Source organism: Hyperolius riggenbachi, chromosome 5, assembly GCF_040937935.1.
Source record: "Hyperolius riggenbachi isolate aHypRig1 chromosome 5, aHypRig1.pri, whole genome shotgun sequence".
Classification (NCBI taxonomy): domain Eukaryota; kingdom Metazoa; phylum Chordata; class Amphibia; order Anura; family Hyperoliidae; genus Hyperolius; species Hyperolius riggenbachi.
Genome location: NC_090650.1, coordinates 68570070 through 68591699, shown reverse-complemented (window position 1 = coordinate 68591699; position 21630 = coordinate 68570070). Strand labels below are relative to the sequence as shown.

At 43.5% G+C, this 21630-nt stretch overlaps 1 protein-coding gene across 2 annotated transcripts in view; it reads right to left on the bottom strand.

The window, feature by feature from the left end:
- The window catches only part of VIPR2 (vasoactive intestinal peptide receptor 2), a 171198-nt gene that overhangs the window by 26722 nt on the left and 122846 nt on the right, over window positions 1–21630 (bottom strand). For both annotated transcript variants that reach the window (XM_068235839.1, XM_068235840.1), the window contains exons 8-9: window positions 11392–11452; window positions 8348–8417 (exon numbers count right to left, since the gene is read on the bottom strand). In XM_068235839.1, the coding sequence (XP_068091940.1) occupies window positions 8348–8417; window positions 11392–11452 (131 nt within the window). The remainder of the gene's footprint in view (window positions 1–8347; window positions 8418–11391; window positions 11453–21630) is intronic.

The window sequence follows — 21630 nt, the reverse complement described above, 5'->3', positions numbered from 1 at the left end:
GTTCGGCCATATGGCCGAACAGTTTGGCCGAACACCATCAGGTGTTCGGCCGAACCCGAACATCACCCGAACAGGGTGATGTTCTGCAGAACCCGAACAGTGGCGAACACTGTTCGCCCAACACTAGTGAATAGCAGCAGCAGAAGCATTCTCCACTACATGTCCTGAACCTCCCTCCCTATCCCAGCAGTTCAATCCTCCACCCTATTTGCCCAGTGTTCTCATTTGCCTGGCAGCCTGGAAGGGAGAAGATGCTGTGCACACTGGCAGCCTGGAGGGGAGGAGATGCTGTGTGAGTCACACAGCCTGGAGGGAAGGAGACCTGTCTCCTCATTTGCTCCTCTCCCCTTCAGCCACGCCTCCCCTTTAGCCGCGCCTCTCCCCTCTTCTTCACTGATGCTACTAAGGCAGCAAAATCTGACAGCCGCAAATGCGCAACTTCAGATTATGACAGGACGCTGCCAGGAGGCGGACGCGATCTACCGGTAGATCGCGATCGACCTATTGGGCACCCAGCGTGTAGAGTAAAGATGTGCAGCTATTCTCATCATCCCTGGCATGCTCCTTATCCTTGCTCAGCACAATGAAGAGGGGGTGGAACACTATCAACTGGCTGAAGGAATTTAAAAATGAAATGCACTTCTTAGTATCTGAGCTTACTTGTAAGCTTTTGTGCATATTTCAACCACACATTAATGTTACAGACTAAAATGCATTGCTGAGAAATGCACAGAAGTGTGCTGAGGTCTTTAATGTCATTTTGGGTCCAAACAATCTTGGTGTATATATATATATATATATATATATATATATATATATATATATATATATATATATATATATATATATATATATCCTTTTATGCTTGTTTTTATGATAGACTGGTTGCCAAGGAGGCAACAAAGATAAGTCAACTTTAAGGCTACATGGATTAGCAAGCTATGTGCTTCCTTGGAAACCACTCAGACCATCAAGGCTTCTGTTAGAATGAATAGTGTGGACTTTGTAAGGTCCATTGAGAAATCAAGGTCTGAAGCTACAAGCCTTAATTCTGCATTCATCTAAGCAGATGCATTCTGCAGAGAAAAAGAAGATCGTGAGCTAAAAAAAAAACCCCCAAAAACCAACAACTATATATGCGAATAGAGAAAGGAACTGAGCCTAACAAAGCCAGAAACTGTCAATCAAGTAGGTGGCAGCTGGTTAATTACGGTAATTAGCAATCGGAAGCTTTGATTGGTTAAATTGAATTCCCTCTGTGAGCCAGGGGTGATTTTTTTTTTTTGCAGATATGAATATAACTATATTAGATTTTTTCTGCAGATAATAACTGGTAACCCTGTAATAATTAATATTTATTTGTTGGCTGCAGCTTTTCACATGAAATTGGTTTTGCAACAAAAAATACTTTGGCCCTCCACACTAAATAGTACTTCCTGTATAAAAAGACAAAGCCTGCCATGACATGCTCTGTCTTAATGCTGCAAGAAGGGGGGGAGGTCCTCAGAGCTAAATATTGCCCTGGTCCTAAACGAATACAATTGCGGCTGCGGCCGCACGCGTCCTAGCTCCCGCTCGTCTCTCCAGGAGCTTACTGCGCAGCCTCAGTATCGCAGGCGCAGTTGTATTAGTGTAGTTAGACGAATAATTGAACAGTGATGGCGGCGGGGAACGGCGGATCGTAGAGGACGGCGCGGGCACATGACAGCTGCAGGGGGCTGGTAGAAGCCCCAGGTAAGTGTCAGTTTTGGTTTTCAAATCCCCCCACAGAACCCCTTTTGAGGTATATGGCAAGCTGAGCAGCTGGGGACGCCAGGAACCCCATAGGAGGGGGTAACACACAAGCGAGATTGCTTGTCTGTGCAGAGTCAGCCAACATATCCGGTAAGGAGCATAGGTTGCTTGCCGGTTAAAGGTGGCACAGTGTGGTGAGGGGAAGTTTCCAGGATCTGGTGGTGGACTGCAGGGATTTGCTGATGCAAACAGTATTACACTATCTAGACTTTGTTTGCCTTTACATGAACATCTGAGGAGAGGCTGCAGGAACCTGGTCTTGTCGAATTGGTACAGCCATATGCATATGTGCTGGTCCGTAACATTTGTCTGATGAAAGGATCTATTCAGCTGTGCTTCCTAAACCGTGGATACCAGGGATGGGATAAAGATACTGTGTGGTGTATACAAGTTGGATGCACTAGTTGCAGGAGACAGGGAATGTCCATGTTTCCCTATGGCTCACGTGGATGATATTACAGTTTAACAGTGTGCTGACCCGATAGCTGTTATGGGGTAATGGCCATTTTCAAAATGGAGGCTGGAGAATTAATTCCATTGATCACAGTGTGCAAAAAGGACGCAGGAGAGAAGAAAGAGATTGATGAGTAGAATACACGGGAGGTACGTATTACCTGTGTATGTGTATTTTGACTTTTATTTTTTAATTCAGGTTTGCTTTAGTGTGGCCGAATTGAACACATTAAGTGCCCATATTGAGTTCAATTCTTTTAATGAGAGTTTGAAAAGGCAGATTGAAAAAATCCAGGCAAGTATTAAAAAACAAAAGCAACAAAAATTTCAAATAGATCTAGCAGGTTGGGACTCTGACGAGGTCCTGAACCCAATTAATAGAATTGAACAGAAAAAATCTAGAAGAAGGGGCAGAAAAGGTTCCTCTGGACTTGAAAGTTTGGAACCATCGAGTATTGATACTGATGGCTCCATGGGTAGGAGAAAGTCAGTTACTTTTTTAGAAGAGAGCAACACCACAGGAGAGGAAGAGGGAGGAACAGAAAAGGAAGAGGAAGAGGACGAGGCAGAGGAGGAAGAGGAGGTCGAGGAGAATGGAAGAATGGGGGAGGGATGGGGATAGAACAGGAGGACAAATACGAGCAGATAGACGAGGAGGTACCAGCCAGAGTCACCAGGAGCAGGAATCAGAGGAAATAGAACCTAGAAATGAGGAGACCGGCAGGAATATAATAAATCTTTCGGCCTTCCAACTTCAGGACAGACATATTTCATTACTTAAACGAGGACTGTCTTTTTCCCCAACCACTTCTGGTGACATTTTTGAAATTTACAAGGATATATATCTATTCCTGAGAAAAGTTTTGCTGAAATTGTCCTATGGACAATCTTCTCGGGAATCTATGGAACAGCTGCAGGGCTATATCCCTCTCACATTGAGTGAGAGAGAAACCTTAGCAGCTTTGGAATCATTAATGCAGGAACATACATCAGATGATTATCCTACAACTGTGTTAAATCAACATGATAGTTCAATAGATGTAAATTTGGTTTCCTCCCAAGTCAGTCAGCAAGACAATACTTTACTCATACCCCCACCTCCACAAAATACTAACCTCCGGCTTAAATCCATTTATATGCCACCCATTACACAAAATAGAAATGTTAAAGTATTTTTGGACACTGTGGAGCAGGAACTTTGGAAATTGAGACTTTCTCCTCTCCATGGGGACAAGAATGTATCATCTTGGGAAATTATTGCCTTAAAAGAATTACAACAGGCCCAAAAATTGATTATAAAACCTAGTGACAAAGGGGGCAATGTTGTCCTCATGGATAAGGAGAGATACATTCAAGAAATAAAACGACAATTGGGTGATACTAATACCTATCGCAAACTCAGGGATAATCCTTTTCCATCCATAAAGGACAGAGTGAATGATTTATTATATGATGGACTAGCAGAGGGCATTCTGACTAAGCAGGAATGGGAGTACTTGATGGTAACTACATACAATATCCCAACTATATACGTTCTCCCTAAAGTGCATAAATCAATGGTAGACCCACCGGGGTGACCCATCGTCTCGGCGGTGGGTAGTCCAACTCAAAGATTGGGTCAATTTATTGATAAAAATATCAGCTCATTGGTACAAGTGTTACCATCCTATGTACAAGATACACGGGATGTTTTGGGAGTTCTGGACGTTTTTTTTGCTGCCCCCGGGGTCCCTCCTTGTGGGGATCGATGTTGAATCTTTGTATACTTCGATCCCGCATGAGGAGGGGCTCCGGGCAATGTCCCTCTTCCTCCGCGAGCGGCATCCCTCTGCAGTGGCCCACAATGCCTTCATTGTTGAGTCTATGGAGTTGATTCTGACCTGCAATTGTTTTATTTTTGAGGGACAATACTACCACCAATTGAGGGGTACGTCCATGGGGGCGTCGTGTGCACCAAGCTATGCATGTCTCCATTTGGGACTTTGGGAACGGGAGGAGGTATTTCCGAGTCCCGAATATGGTGCACACGTCACCCTCTGGATTAGGTACCTGGATGATGTTTTGGTGGCATGGACTGGAACAGCTGTGGAACTTGGTGAATTCGTGGCCAAGCTGAATCAAAATAATAGAAATATTAGATTGACATACACATTTGGTATGGAAATCTCCTTCTTAGATCTCATGTTGAGAGTGGAGGGGGAGACAGTTATGACCACGTCCTTCCGCAAGCCCACAGAAGGTAACAAACTTCTGCATGCCGCCAGTCATCATCCAGTGTCCCTTAAAAGAGTTATCCCCTATGGTCAGTTCCTCCGTTTACGAAGGAACTGTGGTAGAGATGAGGACTTCAAGAAGGAGTCTCGCTTGATGTACCAGCGATTCCGGGACAGAGGTTACTCGCATTCAGTATTGCGTAAGGCACTTAAGAGGGCCTGGGGCAAGGACCGGCAATATTTGCTGGCCCCCAGGGGGATGCCGCGAAGTGCGGAGGGGGAGGGACATACGCGGCTCATAACCGGATTCGGATCCCATTGGGATAATTTGAGTGAGTTACTTGCAAAATTCTGGCCCATTTTCACTGCTGATCAGGAGGTTGCCAAAATTGTGGGGCCACGCCCTCTTATTACTGCTAGAAGGCCACCTAATTTGAGAGGTTATTTAGTACATAGTGAGATACAGAGGAACCCCTCAACCTGGCTGGACCGTAGGAGACCAGTCGGAATGTATAAATGTCCTAAATGCAAATTATGTCCTTATGTTGAACGCACAAATGTCTTTTATAGTAGTGATGGAAAAGATGAATTCACAATTAGGTCCTTTATAAATTGTGAGACCACTAAAGTATTATATTTAATTCAATGCCCATGTAAGCCTAGCTTGGTGGACGCATGCGCAGTGTAGTGAGCCCTAATGCGCACGCCCGGCCACGCTGAGGAGAGCCGGTGACGTCATCCTCCCGCAGCACAGAAGCCCGACCTGGATTTCCCCCGACCAGGGCTTGGAACGAGCGGCAGAAGTGCGGAGGAAATCATTACCTCAGGTAATGATTGTACACAATCGAACCAATTGAATCTCCTAACCAGCCTAAACCACCTACTACTTTTACAAGCAGCACAATATGAATTTGGCTAATACATACATATACAATATATATAGTATATATAGCAGACACAGGAAACAGCAGGCATTTCTAGGCAGCAGCAAACACTCCCTTCTCATCACAGCCCTCTGTGATGCTGTGTATGCAAAGCAGGAAGGCTGAGCCAGGAGGGGGAGGGCTTTAAATGACTTCACACTGCAGACGGACTCAGCTAATCTGATTCCAGGTCAAACTTAGACTGGCTCAGTCGGGCTTTCTTATCACAGCTGAAAGCAGAGTAATTAGGCAGAGAAGAAAGAAACTAAAAGCATGGTAGGTGTTTACTGTCATGTTCTCATTGATTTTTATGAAAAAATACATGACGGTGCTTCGTCTCTGGTTCTCTTTAAGCATAGGAGTATAGAAGTACACATGCAGTTGTGTTTATCTCATCAGTTTATTTTTGCTTCAAGTTTGCTTGAACTTCAACTTCAACTTTCCTGTTAGGTATCAGAACTGGGAGCCAACACAGACAGCTCTGGATTCATCCGGAAAAACAGCAGTATTGTGGACATCAACGAAGATATAAAAACGCCCCTGGAGAGGATCACTTTTCACAAATAAACTTTTTGCCAAGATTATTGTTTGCAAAAGTTGCCCAATTTTAATAACAAAATATGACAACGTTCTTCCCTTCCTTTCACTCACATCTACTGCTAGAGAACCTAAAATGGGAACTGAGCTTAAATGAACTATGTCCTCAGCAAACATTTATTCTCCAGCGACCTAAAAAGATAACCAGAGACAAATGTGAATACAGGAAGAACATGATCTTCTCATTTGGTAGACCAAACGTGCAATGCCTCATGAAGAGAATGCTGATCTCATTCTTGCCAACTAATTACATTTCTTATTTCATTTGTAAACCAACAATTTAAAAATAACAGTTGGACGCTGATAGGTTGCAGTGAGCAAGAACAACGGATTTCTGCAGAGCATGTTTTACATGTGAAATCAAGAAGCTGGAACATAGCCATAGGTGGTGCACATTCAATGCACTGATACCTTAAGGGCCCTTTCAAACTGGGGTGGTGTGGTGCGGTATTTTTACTTCCATACTCCCACGTTACGGCGCAATGCAACGGAAGTGACGTTTTCGCTGCATGCCCAACGCTGGTCCAGAACTATGTTACCACGCATCTTCTGTGGGGAGCTGTGGTGATCTGCATCGGCCCAGAAGTCATGTTAGTGAATGGCGATACAGGGATTTTAAGAAAATTACCGATGCAACATTGCGGCGTGCATGCATGGAAGTGTATTTTTACAATACGCTTCCATGCACTTGCGCACCTGTTGTTACGTCCTGCTTCGGGGTATGCGGATCACTTCCTGCTTCACCCAATGCCAAATGGGGAGTACCGTGTAGTATTGTGGTATTCCCTGAAGGCCTGTTTCTGGCTGTGCGATGCGGTGCGGCGGAAGCGACACACCCCATTGCTGCCGCCAGTTTACAGTGTGAAACCGGCCTTAAGGCTATCTAAGGTGATCGTGGGGGATTAGATTTACTTACCTGGGGCTTCTTCCAGCCCCTAGCAGTCTATCAGGTCCATTGCTGTAGTTCCGCTGCCCTGCAAAGCGCATCCACTCTACATTCGCGTTCCCGTGACCAAGAGCTTTCTGTGCTTGCACAGTTCTATTAAACTGGGCAAGCGCAGAACACTCCTGGACAAAGGAGCGCAATCAAAAGAAGACCACAGCCACACCAGCACAAGTGTAGTAGCTCACAACCAGAGCTGTGGTCGGGGATTTTTTGAAGGGGACAGCAGCACCCTGAAGGGCAGCAGAACTAGAGTGAGGGACATGATAGAATGATAGGGGCTGGAAGAAGTCCGAGGTAAGTAAATCTAAACTTCCCCACCTCGGATATTCTTTAAGTCACAATAGAGACAGTCAAAAAAGTGCAATGCTGTCATCAATATTAAGTTTAACCAGCAAAGATGATCAGTGAAGTTCACCATAGCCAATTTATGCAAACTAAGCATGCGAGATACTCTAGCGTTTCTTATGTGATGGCCACAACCCATTGTATCACCCTGTATTTCTTCTTCTTATAAAATAAGTATAGACAAACAGCGGTATTGACGCTTTGCGCAATCTCTCATCTTAGAGGCCTTTAAAAAATAAATCTGATTCTATGTAGTATTACGTTTGTGAATCCCTATCAGGTTAAGTTAAATTATGAATTTAGGCAAACGGTATCTTGCTGTCCTTAGAAGGTACTAATGAGACTGCCCAAAAATATACTAGACCCACACAAACTTATACATGTTTTGTTTAATTAATAATTAGTTTGTGATAAAAACCATTGAAAATATAAACCAATTAAAAGATTGATCTTGCTTTGCACAACAATTAACATTACATTTTAATATGAAATCCTGATTATTTTTTTTCATTTTAAGTACGGAATTTAAAATTTAATTTATTGTAGGGCATGACAAGGCAGGAATGTTGTAGGCTGGGACAGCTACTACACAGGCTCCCAGAATCACACTTGGAAACAAAATTGCAGCAATATCGCATTTGCATTTTTCAAAGATGGTGGTAATCTGAATTTGATTCAACACACCACTAAAAAAATGTAAATAATGGTGGAGATGTAAACGGGTAGTATTGTTGTATTTTCTATTTATAATGCTATGGGTGCAAAATGGTCAAAGCTTTTTTGTTTGTTTGTTTGGTCCCGCCTTAAAAATATGAAACCTTATAGCGACTCAATATGTAAAAAAAAAAATTGCACGTCTTTCAATTTTGAGTCTAGTCAAGCAATCAAACAAGAACTCTTAAAACCCGACTAGACAACAACTTTTATTCTAATTTTTTTTCTGTACAAATAAAAATACCCTTTGATGCTTAAAAGATGTAAAAATGTATATTGTTTCAGACAAAACAAAATAAATGCATCATAATCAATAAATAGCCAGGTAATTCTAAGGGTAAGTAAAAAGCGAATCTACTCACAATGATAGACACGATGATCGGTATCCTTATAACCCACCATGGAACACTGTGCTCATTTGTGTCCCAGCATCTGCAAAACAAAGCAAGTAGAACTTATGTAAAAGAAGCACAACATACTCCCTTCTGCTGGGGTTCCCTGAATGTCACGTATAGCAGCAGAACACCATTAGCAAGAACCTCCAGCAAAAATCATCTTAGAATTTTCCACGGGGCCTCTCATTTTGTCAATGAGTTGACCAATGATACCATTATCATTGGTCCAGATCAGTGGACATATGGGCTCTGGCAGAAAATGTGCATGCAGTGAAGCAGACGGTCATTAGGCGGATCTTCAAACAAAATTTGTGAAAGATCTTGGAGGAATACAATGACTTATTAAATTATGAGTGGATAGTGAGGTGGGACAAGAAGAATTGTTTCTTTCTTTCTTCCTTTCTTTTTTTATATTTTTATAATTCAAGTCATAGACCTTATGCGCTGGTATTGTTTAGGTGGCAGAGCCCCGCCCTGGCTAGCCTGGCTATTCTGCTAATATCAGCCAACATGGGAGAGAAAGGGTTAACAGAGTTAAAAATTGCTTGGAGGAGGCGGGGCATGCTAAATTTTTATTTCATGAAAATGTAAACAGAAGCCAAACAGAAAAAAATATTAAAATAAAAAATAACAGCTCAGCAAAAGCAATATAAATCATAAAGCAATTTACCTAAACAGGGGTGTAACAATAGACCCTGCAAGAGATGCAGCTGCAGGGGGCCCCAGAAGCCACAGGGGGCCCCATGAGGGGAGAAGTTTATTTTCCCTTTCCTGAGAGACTGACAACTAAGGGCACAGAGAGAAAAAGCTTTCTGCTCTCTGCACAATTGTTCTAATGACTGCATCTGCTCAGCCACTGATAAGGAATCATTCAGAGTAGAAAGTCCCTATTCAGTGTGCAGCAGGCTCTTGTGTACGACACCCAGCCCCCAATCTCTCTACCCCTCCCCAAGTACTGTAGTCAAGCTAGAGAAGTCTGAAGAGCCAGTTCTGCTCCAACAGAGAGGGACAGAATGAGTGTAATAAGCTGAGGCTGGGAGCACACTTGTCTGTCGGTTTTCTGTATGCGTTTTCTGCACACCATGTGTGTGAAAACACGCACATTTTATCACAGAAGCTAATGTAATGATAGAGAAAATGCGTGCAGTGCTTCACTGCTGTCTGTTTTTATCTGCATGAGGAAAACACATTCATTTAAGTGCGCACAGGGGGGCCCAGTGATTTCTAATTGCACCCCTGTGCCTAAAGACACAATGTAATGCTCAGTCAGTTAGTTTAACTTCCCAGGTCTGTTAGAATTCACATGCAGCGCTACATCAGCATTCACTATGCTCTGCTAATGTAGAGCTGCACAGCCTGAAGCCTAGCACAGTCTTATTCAACCTCCCTAAAGTACCACATCTATGATAACCAGCTGTAAGATCAACATATAGCTGGAAGTGTCCACTAAAAAATAGATATGTAAAGACTGAATAGGAGTGTAAGTCCTTGCCTCTCGTTAGAAGCATTTGACAGGTTTATTTTTCTTGGAAAAAAAAGCTTGTTCTGTGGATAACAAAGGCCCACTTCATCTGGTAATATACTGTGTGCCTATCTTGTGTCAAGAAAAGGTAAAGGAGGTCAATGTAACACACAAAACGCGTAGTTTGTTCATGTGGAATAAACCTGTCTAGGATATGCCTATATCAGGCTTTCTCAAGCAGGGTTCCTCGAGTACTCCGCAGGGGTTCCTTGGCATTTTCCTTCATCGTGGAGGAAGTATAATAGAGCACATTATAATATAAAAATAAGCACTAAATTAGGGGTCATATTAATAATGAGCACATTAATTAAAAGCACTAGGATAAGAAGACAGTGGCACTGTAATAGGGGGTAGTGAAATAAACAGCCTCACCTACTTTTAAAGACCACGCCTCCTGCAAAATAAATGCAGGGGTTCCTCGAGATCGAAAAAATTCTTTGCAGAGGTTCTTTGAGATCCAAAAGTTATTTGCAGGGTTTCTCTAGGGCAGGGGTGTCAAACTCAAATACAAAGTGGGCTGAAATTGAACACTGGGACCTAGTTGCAGGCCAACCTCAATGTCCACTGGTGTCTAATGTTCCCCCTCCAACTCCTATACAGTTCCCTGGTGTCTAGTGGGGCGCCACCCTACCCTATACAGTTCCCTAGTGCTTTTCCCCTACCTCCCCCAAAGGGTTTCCCTGGTGTTCTAGGGCTTCACCTTCTTCACCAGCTTCTCTGGTGGTCTAGAGAGGGCCAAACATAATGCAAAGTGGGGAAACCACTTGAGGGCCAAATTTAATGGCTCTGAGGGCCAGATTTGGCCCGCGGGCCGGAGTTTGACATGTATGCTCTAGGGTACAAAGGTTGAGAAAGGCTGGCCTATATGATACAGTACTTCAAAGTAAAAGAGTGCAGTCTTACACTTTTTTTCTTATTTAAAGAGAACCCAAGGTGTGTTTGAAGAATTTTATCTGCATACAGAGGCTGGATCTGCCTATACAGCCCAGCCTCTGTTGCTATCCCAAACCCCACTAAGGTCCCCCTGCACTCTGCAATCAGACATAAATCACAGCGGGCTGTGTTGACATCTGTAGTGTCAGTCTCGGCTGCTCCCCCGCCTCCTGCAGAGCTCCGGTCCCTGCCCCTGTCCCTTCCCTCCAATCAGCAGAGAGGGAAGAGATGCAGGCGGGGACTGGAGTTCTGCAGGAGGCGGGGAGAGCAGCAGACTGACACTATAGAGATAAACACAGCCAGATCTGACAAGCTGTTTGTCAGCAGCGTTGCTGTGATTTATGGAGGGATTGCAGAGTGCAGGGGGACCTTAGGGGGGTTTGGGATAGCAACAGAGGCTGGGCTGTATAGGCAGATCCAGCCTCTGTATGCAGATAATATTCTTCAAACCCACCTCGGGTTCTCTTTAAGTCACATGCAGGTACTACAATTCAGTAGCTCTTTATTGAGACCCACATGAGTGATGCAAACTCTCGCCAGTGAGCGTCATACTTACCCAGTATCCTCTAAATAAATCCTTGTCACTGTCCAAACAATAATGCATATGGTAGGGATACCTAATGAAGAAATAATAACATATAAACGTTTAGTATAACGTCAAAGAATTGAGATCTTACATCAGTCTGCAGTTAAAGTGGACCTGTACTCTTGTACAGGACAGAAGGAAAACAGAGATAAATGCACTCTGTATGTATTTAGAGAGTTTAGCCTGTCTAATTCCCCCTGATCTGTGACTAATCAGGGGCAAACGCAGGATTTTTAAGGGGGGGGTTCCTGAAAGGTCCAGAAGCATGTATGTCCCGAGTGCTTCCGAATACAGGTGGCTCCATACTGCCCATGCACAAAAGTGCGCTGGCGTATTACGGAGCTGCCTATCTTTGGAAGTACTCAAGGACACGAGTGTTTCTGAGGGCTTCTGGTAGCAGCAAATGTGAACGGGGGACAGCGCTGGAACAACTCCCCAAGAGAGGAACAGGAGATAGACTTAGTTTGGACAATTCAGTGGAATATGCTACATAGTTTCACATAGTGCAAGCGATACCCATATGATGCAGGGATATATGCATCTGCGGAAGATGTCGGCGCTACATAAATACTAAATAATAATATTTTGCCTCACCAGGATTGCACTTTTATTTAGCTTTCCTGTAAGACAAGAACACACAGTCAGCCAGCCAGCACTAGGGGAAGAGGGAAACAAAGGTGAATGAGGGAGGGCTGGTGCACACCAAGAGTGCTTCTGAGCGTTTTTCAAATCAACAGTGATTTGAAAAGCGCTTGGCTAATGTTACCCTATGTGGGTGTTCCCACAGCAGCGTTGTGATTTTTTCAAAATCGCAGGTATACTGCATGTAGCATGTTTTTGAGCAATTCATTCAAAAATCGCTCTGAAAATCACTTCACAAAATCACACTCACAAATTGCTAGCGATTGCTATTGTCATTTTGGCGTGCACTAGCCCAGAGAGAGGAGTGGAGAAATTGAGAATAGCCCCGGAGATGGAGCAGAGAACTTATCTGTATTGAAGTCCCACATCACACAGGCTACTTGCCTGTAATCGGACTCCTGTCCCTGTCAGTCTCTCACACAAGTCAGAAAGAAGCCCTCCTGGAGTCTAGGGACTGTCAAAAACTTTTCAGCTTGTTATCCACAGTTCCACACCTTATCCACACATGCAGTCATTATAACAATGGGGAGAGACCAGACAGATGTTTGCCCACAGACCCTGAGTCCAGGCAAGCTCTGCATCATGCTGTGCATATTTACCAGCTTGCCTGCACTCTAATTTCATCATGTCTGACACTTCTGTGCTGTGGAGAGTCCAGGACTCCATAATCAACATTCTCTCACTGTAGGCTGCATCTTCTTGTGAGGGTTGTGAGGGAAGCTCGGCTGCCTCTCTCATTCTATTAGCTGGAGGGAAGCACCAGAAGTAAGAAGGGAGGGAGAATGAGGCTGTTTATATTATGCGGGCTTCCCTGGCTGAATACACAGCTCAGTGCAGGGGGGAGGTTCCAGACACCCGGAACAGCCCCCTGAGTTCACCAGTGCCTAATCATAAGTGAAATTTGATCTCTCAGCTGTCAGCTCTCAGCCTAGTAATCTCAGCAGTCCTCACCAGAGCAGTTAATTTGTAATCACAGCATGTTAACCCTATGCCTGCTTCCATGGAAGCAGGAAGTAGACACACTGCAGATTTATTGCAGGATTTGTATCAGCTGTAACAAATAAGGCCAGGTTCACATTGGAGCGCATCCACTCCAGCACTGCGTTCCGCTCCGTGAAAGCGGAGCAAGCGGAAGGATCGTGCATGTCGGGAACGTCTGTTCCAGTGAGCGGTACGCAGGGAGCGGAAGGGAGCGCAACGCAGCAATGTGAACTTTCCCATTGGGAAAGCATTGCTTCCGCTGCTGCGTTCCACTCATCGGAGCGGAATGTAAGCTATTTTAGCTCCAATATGAACCTAGCCTAAATGTTTTTTTTTTTTTTTAAAGAGAACCTGAACTGAAAATAAAAGTCAAAATAGCCATACACAGGTCATACTTACCTCCTGTATAGTCTACTCCTCAATCTCTTTCTCCTCTCCTGCGTCCCAATGAGATCAAAGGAATTTTTCATCCTCCATTTTAAAAATGGCCATTACCCCACAACTGCTTCCTGGTCAGAACACTGTTAAACTGTAATATCACCCACTTGAGCCATACCGATACAAGGACATTACCTTGCACATTCAGTTGTAACTGACAGTTGCTGATATATAACTGACAGCTGCTGATATATAACTGACAGCAACTTGTATATTTCAGTTCTGACAAAATCTTGTCATAACTGGAAGGGATAACTGTAAGAAGAAAATGGTGAGCTTCTGAGTGGAACTGACAGCGAGGTTAGTATGAAATATTTATTTGCAGCTACGTCATGTGTTTATTTTAAATAATTTTACTGGCTCCAGCTTCCCTTTAAAGTTCTGAGTTCAGGTCCACTTAAACCATGATTCTGGGAATGACACAGCTCTTATTTTTATCTTAGTGACCATGCAGCCAATCATCATGGCATGTTGTCCTAATGTTCTAGAATCCCTGTGTTTCTTCATCTGGTTTATTTCTGTTTGACAGAAGTTCGGTGAGATTAAAACACTACGTACAGCCTGTCCTGTGAACTATGGAATCCCCTGCATGGCTTTAGATGCAAATAGAATTTCCCATGGATCAAAGCTCCTCAAGATAGCTCATTTTGTCCTCTTTAGATGTCTGAGCTTATAGTACGGATAAAGAATGCAACATTAGTAGCAAAGATTTTTTATAAGGCCTCGTTCAGACTATACACGCTGCCGTGCGCATTTTGGCAGCGCGTATAGTGTGCGACGCGCAAGAATGGTAGAAGGGCATAGACAGCCCTTCTACCGTTCCCATCATATGCGCTGCGTGGCAGCGCGATTGCGCTATCGCGTGCTGCACGCATTTTTGGTAATCGCAGCGCAGATCCCATTCATTGTAATGAATGGGATCTGCAGCGCAGCGCATAGTAGCGCAGATGGCGTGCGATCGGACGCGTTGCACATCCATCTGCGCTAAATGATGTGAACGAGGCCTTAAGATTGCATCTTTCTGTCACAGCTGCAGTTACAGTTGTAGTTTTAAAATCACACTCTGTCTTTTAAAGCGGAACTCCAGTGAAAATAATGTAGTAAAAAAAGTGCTTCATTTTTTACCATAATTATGTATAAATGATTTAGTCAGTGTTTGCTCATTGTAAAATCTTTCCTCTCCCAGATTCACATTCTGACATGTATTACATGGTAACATTGTTACTGTGGGCAGGTTATGTAGCTGCTCCTAGCTGTTTTGGCTGTTAGAGACAGCTGTAAACAGCTAATTCCTGTCTGTGAACATTGTTACATTGTGGCAGTTTGCCCAGAGTACCGCGGTACTAAGAGCTTCTTGTGGGAGGGGTTTCAGCACAAAATCAGTCATACAGCACCCCCTGATGGTCTGTTTGTGAAAATCATTATATTTCTCATGTAAAAGGGGGTATCAGCTACTGATTGGGATAAAGTTCAATTCTAGGTTGGAGATTCTCTTTAAACTATGAAACAAAGCAGAAATAATGACCCATTGAACTTTCCTGCAGTAATACATTATCACAAACTGCCTTTCACTGTTTATTTGCTGTTTAAGTGCTCCAGAAAACAGGACTGTATTCAACCCAGTGGGTCGAAGAGCTCAGAGAAGCTCTTTTGGATATATAACTAAAGTTTTTTTAATTCTTCCTGTACTGGAAAACAATATAAGAGTCTTTCTTTGCTACTAATGTTTTATTTTTTTAGCTGTATTACACATACAATCGATTATGTCATAAGTTTATTTTCCCTTCAGGCTTGCTTTAAAGAGGAGCTGTCAGCCATTCTATCTCACAAAAAACAACAACACATATATAAGTAGATAAATACTTACTCTACTTACACAACATATGTATTGCACTGTCCACATTTTGATTTTAGTGATTTCTTAGCATTTCCCATTTTAACTGTGGCTATTTTGAAGCCAATCCTGATGTAATTTCCCCCCTTACTCACCTCTGCCTGATTTTCCCGCCCCTTTACTATATAAAGTGCATTGTCTCAGCATGAGAAATATTGGCCAATCAGAGAGGAACAGAGGTGTGGGAGGGGAAAACAGGAGGGAAAGATGCTTCAGCCAATCAGGCTGCATTAGTTAAGTCTAAAGGTGGCCACACACCATACAATTTTTTAAATATCTGTTCAATTTAAGAATTGCAATCAATTTTTCTGACTGATTGTAACATTTCAAAAATATGACCAATGTACCACACACCTGTGTTCAATGTTTCCCCAATTATGAATAAATATGATAAAAATGATAACAATGATTGGAAACTCTGACAAAATTGCTAGGGTGTGTGTATTAATAAATAGACAATCGAACACACACCATACAATCTTTAGAAAGATTGAAGAAAAATATCTAGCATTCCGGATCGATAAAAATCGAAGAAAATGGGAAATCCGATCGGATTTTTCAGTCGAATAAAAAAAAAAGCTTTCGATTTTTTTCGGGCGATCCGATCGTTTTTATCGAATTGCTGTAAAATCGGATTATTTTATTGAATCGTGTGTGGCCACCTTAAGGGGAAGTAGAGAAGCAAAAAAGGACAACCCAGCATGCCCTGCAACTTCCTTTTTGTGTACCAAATTTTGTGTGCACCAAATAAGAGTCAACTGGGGAATGATCAGTTATCAACAAGCAAAGTAATAATGATTGTAACTTTTGGATTGCCTGGTTAGCATCCTTATTGTTTACCAGATAAAAATAATTGATTTTTTATTTTATGCCGGACAGTTACACTGTAAGATGCTTTAATGGTATTGGTATTCTAGCACATTACATAGCTACAGGGAAGCTGCCTTCCTATAGGTCACGCTACTCGCGGCCACATGTGCAGAATGTTGCACCAGTCTATGCTCCATACGCGATGTGTCAAGCGAAACAGAAATTGCAAATTACCTTTGCTGAAAGCCTTTCATTGTACCGGCACTCCTCTTACCTACACTGCTAGGATAACCAGTATTTACCTTCATCAGCTTCAATCAGCACAATTCCAATCTGATTATAATTGCACAGGATCTCATTTGCCTTTTGTGTGGAAGCTGTAAATGGCCAGATCTTAATTGCTCTGGCACAACCCTATGAATCTCTGTGCCCAGATGAAGAGTGGCAGAAATTGCTGCTTTACATTCAGTTCTCGTTATGCTCTTTAAATTACAGTTGAATTCAAAGAATGCTGGATTCCTGGCTTCTGCTGAAGCCAATTCTTATGTGACAACACACTGAGCACAACCTGACATGTATGAGTGGCGTCACCAGTGCTATAGTGTTCATCCAGAGTATGTGATTTACAGGATTGATTCCTTTCAGTCAGGGGCGTAACTAGACATCACTGGGCCCCCCTGCGAAACTTTGGATGCCCCCCCCCCCAACCCCACCTCCCTCGCTGCCTGAACAGGAAAACTGAGGACCAATGTGTTTTCCCCATGCAGATAAAAACACTTAGATTTAAAGGGAACCTTAACTGAGAGTGATATGGACGTTTCCTGTTAAACAATACCAGTTGCCTGGCAGTCCAGCTGATCTCTGTGGCTGCAATAGTGGCTGAATCACACCCTGAAACAAGCATGCAGCTAATCCAGTCTGACTTCAGTCAGAGCACCTGATCTGCATGCTTGTTCAGGGGCTGTGGCTAAAAGTATTAGAGACACAGGATCAGCAGGCGATTCAGGCAACTGGTATTATTTTAAAAGGAAAAATCCATATCCTTCTCAGTTTAGGTTCCCTTTAAAGGACAACAGAAGTGAGAGGGATATGGAGGCTGCCATATTTATTTCCTTTTAAGCAATACCAGTTGCCTGGTTTCTCTGCTGATCCTCTGCCTCTAATACTTTTAGCCACAGACCCTGAACAAGCATGCAGCAGATCAGCAGTTTCTGACTTTATTGTCAGATCTGACAAGATTATCTGCATGCTTGTTTCAGGTGTGATTCAGTCACTACTACAGCCAAATACACCAGGAGCACTGCCAGGCAACTGGTATTGTTTGAAAGGAAATAAATATGGCAACCACCATATCACTCTCACTTCAGTTCCCCTTTAAAGGAAATGTCAGGCAATCTATGCTACCCCCAGATCTATTTACCTGGGGCTTCCTCCAGCCCCTTGCAGCCGACAAGTTTCTCATCGCAGCTCTGCTCCCAGAACGTACATACACACACAGCCGTATTATTTTACTACATGAGAGCACATGCTATATGGAGGAACAACAATGACATGCTAAACATGTGTCCGTAATCAGACACCATAAGGTCACTAGCCTGTGTGTGATAAGAATCTAGGAATCTCTTCTGAGGGATTGCTGAATAAGGGCCAGTCTACAACTTTTTTTCAACCTTTGACTCCTTTGTTTGTAACTTTGTACATGAAGTCATCAGAACTTACTTACATACTGCAGTGTGAGACAGATGCTTTTTACAAACCCTAGGGAGCAGGGACAGTGTACAAATTCCAAAGTGGGTATGATTCCTTATCTGTGTGGTGGACACATGCAGTCAATATAACAATGGTACAAGAACAGAATACGTTTTATCTCCATGCCCTTAGTTGTCAGTATCTCAAACTTTTCCCGCCATGGGCCCCCTGTAGCTTCTGGGCCCCCTGCGGAGGCATCCCTTGCAGGGTCTATTGTTACGCCCCTGCTTTCAGTTGCTCATTGTGCTCACAAGCAGTATCAGCAATGGCAACAGATATCCCTGCTAGTTTTGAGGTGTGCGCTAAGGTGCATACACTTGTACAAGTAATGTCGCCTGCAGTATCTCAATCCCTTGGGCGACACTTCAGGGCTGAGTTCTGTACAGAAGCATCCCTAGCCTGCAGACTAGCGGTGCTTTCTGTTGCTATGGAGGGAGAGCATGGACGAGGCTCACAGCGGAGAGGGTTTATGAAGGAATAGTAAGGAGAACAATGGGCTCCATATTTCCAGATCTCTTGCTTGCAACCATCCAGTGCATGTGCTACGCATAGCCTGAATAACTTTTTCTAGGTAGTAAAGAGCACATGATAGCAGAGAGCTACTGTATATTTGGTTTAATTTATGTAAACAGGCAGCTGGGAAGAGACTCAGATTAGCATGATCTGGTCTATTTTAGGATGACAGCACTAAACATATCCATTATTATTACTGCTAAACAGTAACATTCAATGTAACTTTCAAAAAAAATATACTTTTGAATTTTTTTTTATAGTTGTCCTTTAAAGAGACACTGAAGTGAGTAAAAAACTCGCTTCTTCTCTTATATTCAGCAGGGGCATGTGTGCCCCTGCTAAACCGTCGCTATCCCGCCGCACAACGGGGGTCCCTTACCCCCCAATTCTCCCCCCCCCCCTGCAAAATCTACGACCAACTTTGCTGCTCCTAGAGGAAGGGCTAACGGCTTCAGCCCTGCCTCACAGTGCGTCTATCAGCGGCGCATCACCGCCTCTCCCCGCCCCTCTCAGTGAAGGAAGACTGAGAGGGGCGGGGGAGAGGCGGAGATACGCGCTGACAGACGCGCGTGAGGCAGGGCTGCAGCGGTTAGCCCTGCCTCAATGCGGAAGAGATCCCCGCGAGGACGGAGGAGATTTGGGGGTAAGGGACCCCCGTTGTGCGGCGCGATAGCGGCAGTTTAGCAGGGGCACACATGCGCCTGCTGAATATAAGAGAAGAAGCGAGTTTTATACTCGCTTCAGATTCTCTTTAAAGGGACACTTATGTCAAACAAAAAAAATTAGTTTTACTCACCTAGGGCTTCCAAAAGCCCCCTGCAGCTGTCCGGTGCCCTCGCCGTCTCCCTCCGATCCTCCTGGCCCAGCCAGCAGCCACTTCCTGTTTCGGTGACAGGAGCTAACAGGCTGGGGACGCGAGTGATTCTTCGCATTCCCAGACACATTAGCACCCTCTATGCTGCTATATGATATATGATATATGCTATAGCAGCATAGATGGCGCTATTGTGGCCAGGAACGCGAAGAAACACTCACATCCCTAGCCTGTCAGCTCCTGTCACCGAAACAGGAAGTGGCTGCCGGCAGGGCCAGGAGGATCGGAGGGAGACGGCGAGGGCACCGGACAGCTGCAGGGGGCTATTGGAAGCCCCAGGTGAGTAAAACTCATTTTTTTTTTTTTTACTTAAGTGTCCCTTTAAAGCAGATCCAAGATGAAAAACTAACTATAACAAGTAACTTGTTGATATATCTTATCTAAAGTTTAGATAGTTTGCACGGCAAATCTAGCTGCAAACAGATTCAACAGTTTATGTTTGATTTATTCCTGTGATACAACAAGGGCGGCCATGTTTTGTTTGTCACATTACACACAGGCAAGCTGCAACTGCATCTCTAGCCCTCAGCTCCCTCCTCCCCTCTGCCTCTGAAATCTCTGGCTAGTAACCTCCTCCTCCTCTTGCCCAGACTGAGCTCCCATAAGCCCTTGCTATATGGAGTGTCAAGGCACTTTGAGCTGTGGGTGAGGCTTGTTTAGTTTATAGGGAATTAGAGTATTAGAACAAAACAAAAAAAGTATTTGGCTTGAGAAATGCCCTATAAACTATATGAAAGGAACACAATTATGCAATGAGTAAAAGTTTATCTCGGATCCAATTTAAGCCCCAACCAAACCCTGGCTAGCTGCTTTCCCCTTCCCCCCATAAAACTTAAAGACCAGTGCGAATTTGCATTGATTAGCACTGACCAATGCAATTTGAATTGAGTAGTGTCAATTTCATGTGTTTTTTTGTAATCCATTCCGTTGAGGAAAAAAATGGACTACTTGCTGAAGATTTTCACAACACACACTGTTCCGCATGCAAATCACATGTAATAAAGTCAATGGTTTTGCAGGCCAATGGGAATTTTAGCATGTTTGATGCAAATTTTCACACCCGTTTTCTCATCTAACATGGTTCTTCTTCTGGGTTCATTTAGTCTGGAGAAAAGACGCCTTAGAGGGCATCTAATATGTATAAGTACATCAGAGGGCAATATAAAAGCTTGGCGGATGAGATTTTTGTCCCTAGGCTTTCACAAAAGACTAGAGGACTTGATCTGCGCATGGAGGAAAAACATTTTAGCCATTTATTAAGGAAAGGGTTCTTTACAGTAAGAGTGATTAAAATGTGCAACGCATTGCCACAGGAAGTAGTTATGAAAAATTCTATATCTGCATTTAAAGGGGGCTTAGATGCTTTCTTTGCATTGAAAGACATCCATGGCTATACAGTGGGTTGCAAAAGTATTCGGCCCCCTTGAGTTTTCCACATTTTGACATATTACTGCCACAAACATGAATCAATTTTATTGGAATGCCACATGAAAGACCAACACAAAGTGGTGTACATGTGAGAAGTGGAACGAAAATCATACATTATTCCAAACATTTTTTACAAATAAATAACTGCAAAGTGGTGTGTGCATAATTATTCGGCCCCCTTTGATCTAAGTGCAGTCAGTTGCCTATAGACATTGCCTGATGAGTGCTAATGACTAAATAGAGTGCACCTGTGTGTAATCTAATGTCAGTACAAATACAGTTGCTCTGTGAGGGCCTCAGAGTCTAAGAGAATATTGGGAGCAACAACACCATGAAGTCCAAAGAACACACCAGACAGATCAGGGATAAAGTTATTGAGAAATTTAAAGCAGGCTTAGGCTAGTAAAACTATTTTCAAAGCCTTGAACATCCCACGGAGCACTGTTCAAGCGATCATTCTGAAATGGAAGGAGTATGGCACAACTGTACACCTACCAAGAGACAAGGCCATCCACCTAAACTCACAGGCCGAACAAGGAGAGCGCTGATCAGAAATGCAGTCAAGAGGCCCATGGTGACTCTGGACGAGCTACAGAGATCTACAGCTCAGGTGGGAGACTCTGTCCACTATTAGTCATGCACTGTACAAAGTTGGCCTTTATGGAAGAGTGGCAAGAAGAAAGGCATTGTTAACAGGAAGCATAAGAAGTCCCGTTTGCAGTTTGCCACAAGCCATGTGGGGGACACAGCAACCATGTGGAAGAAGGTGCTCAGGTCAGATGAGACCAAAATGGAACTTTTTGGCCAAAATGCAAAACGCTACGTGTGGCAGAAAACTAACACTGTACATCACTCTGAACACACCATCCCCACTGTCAAA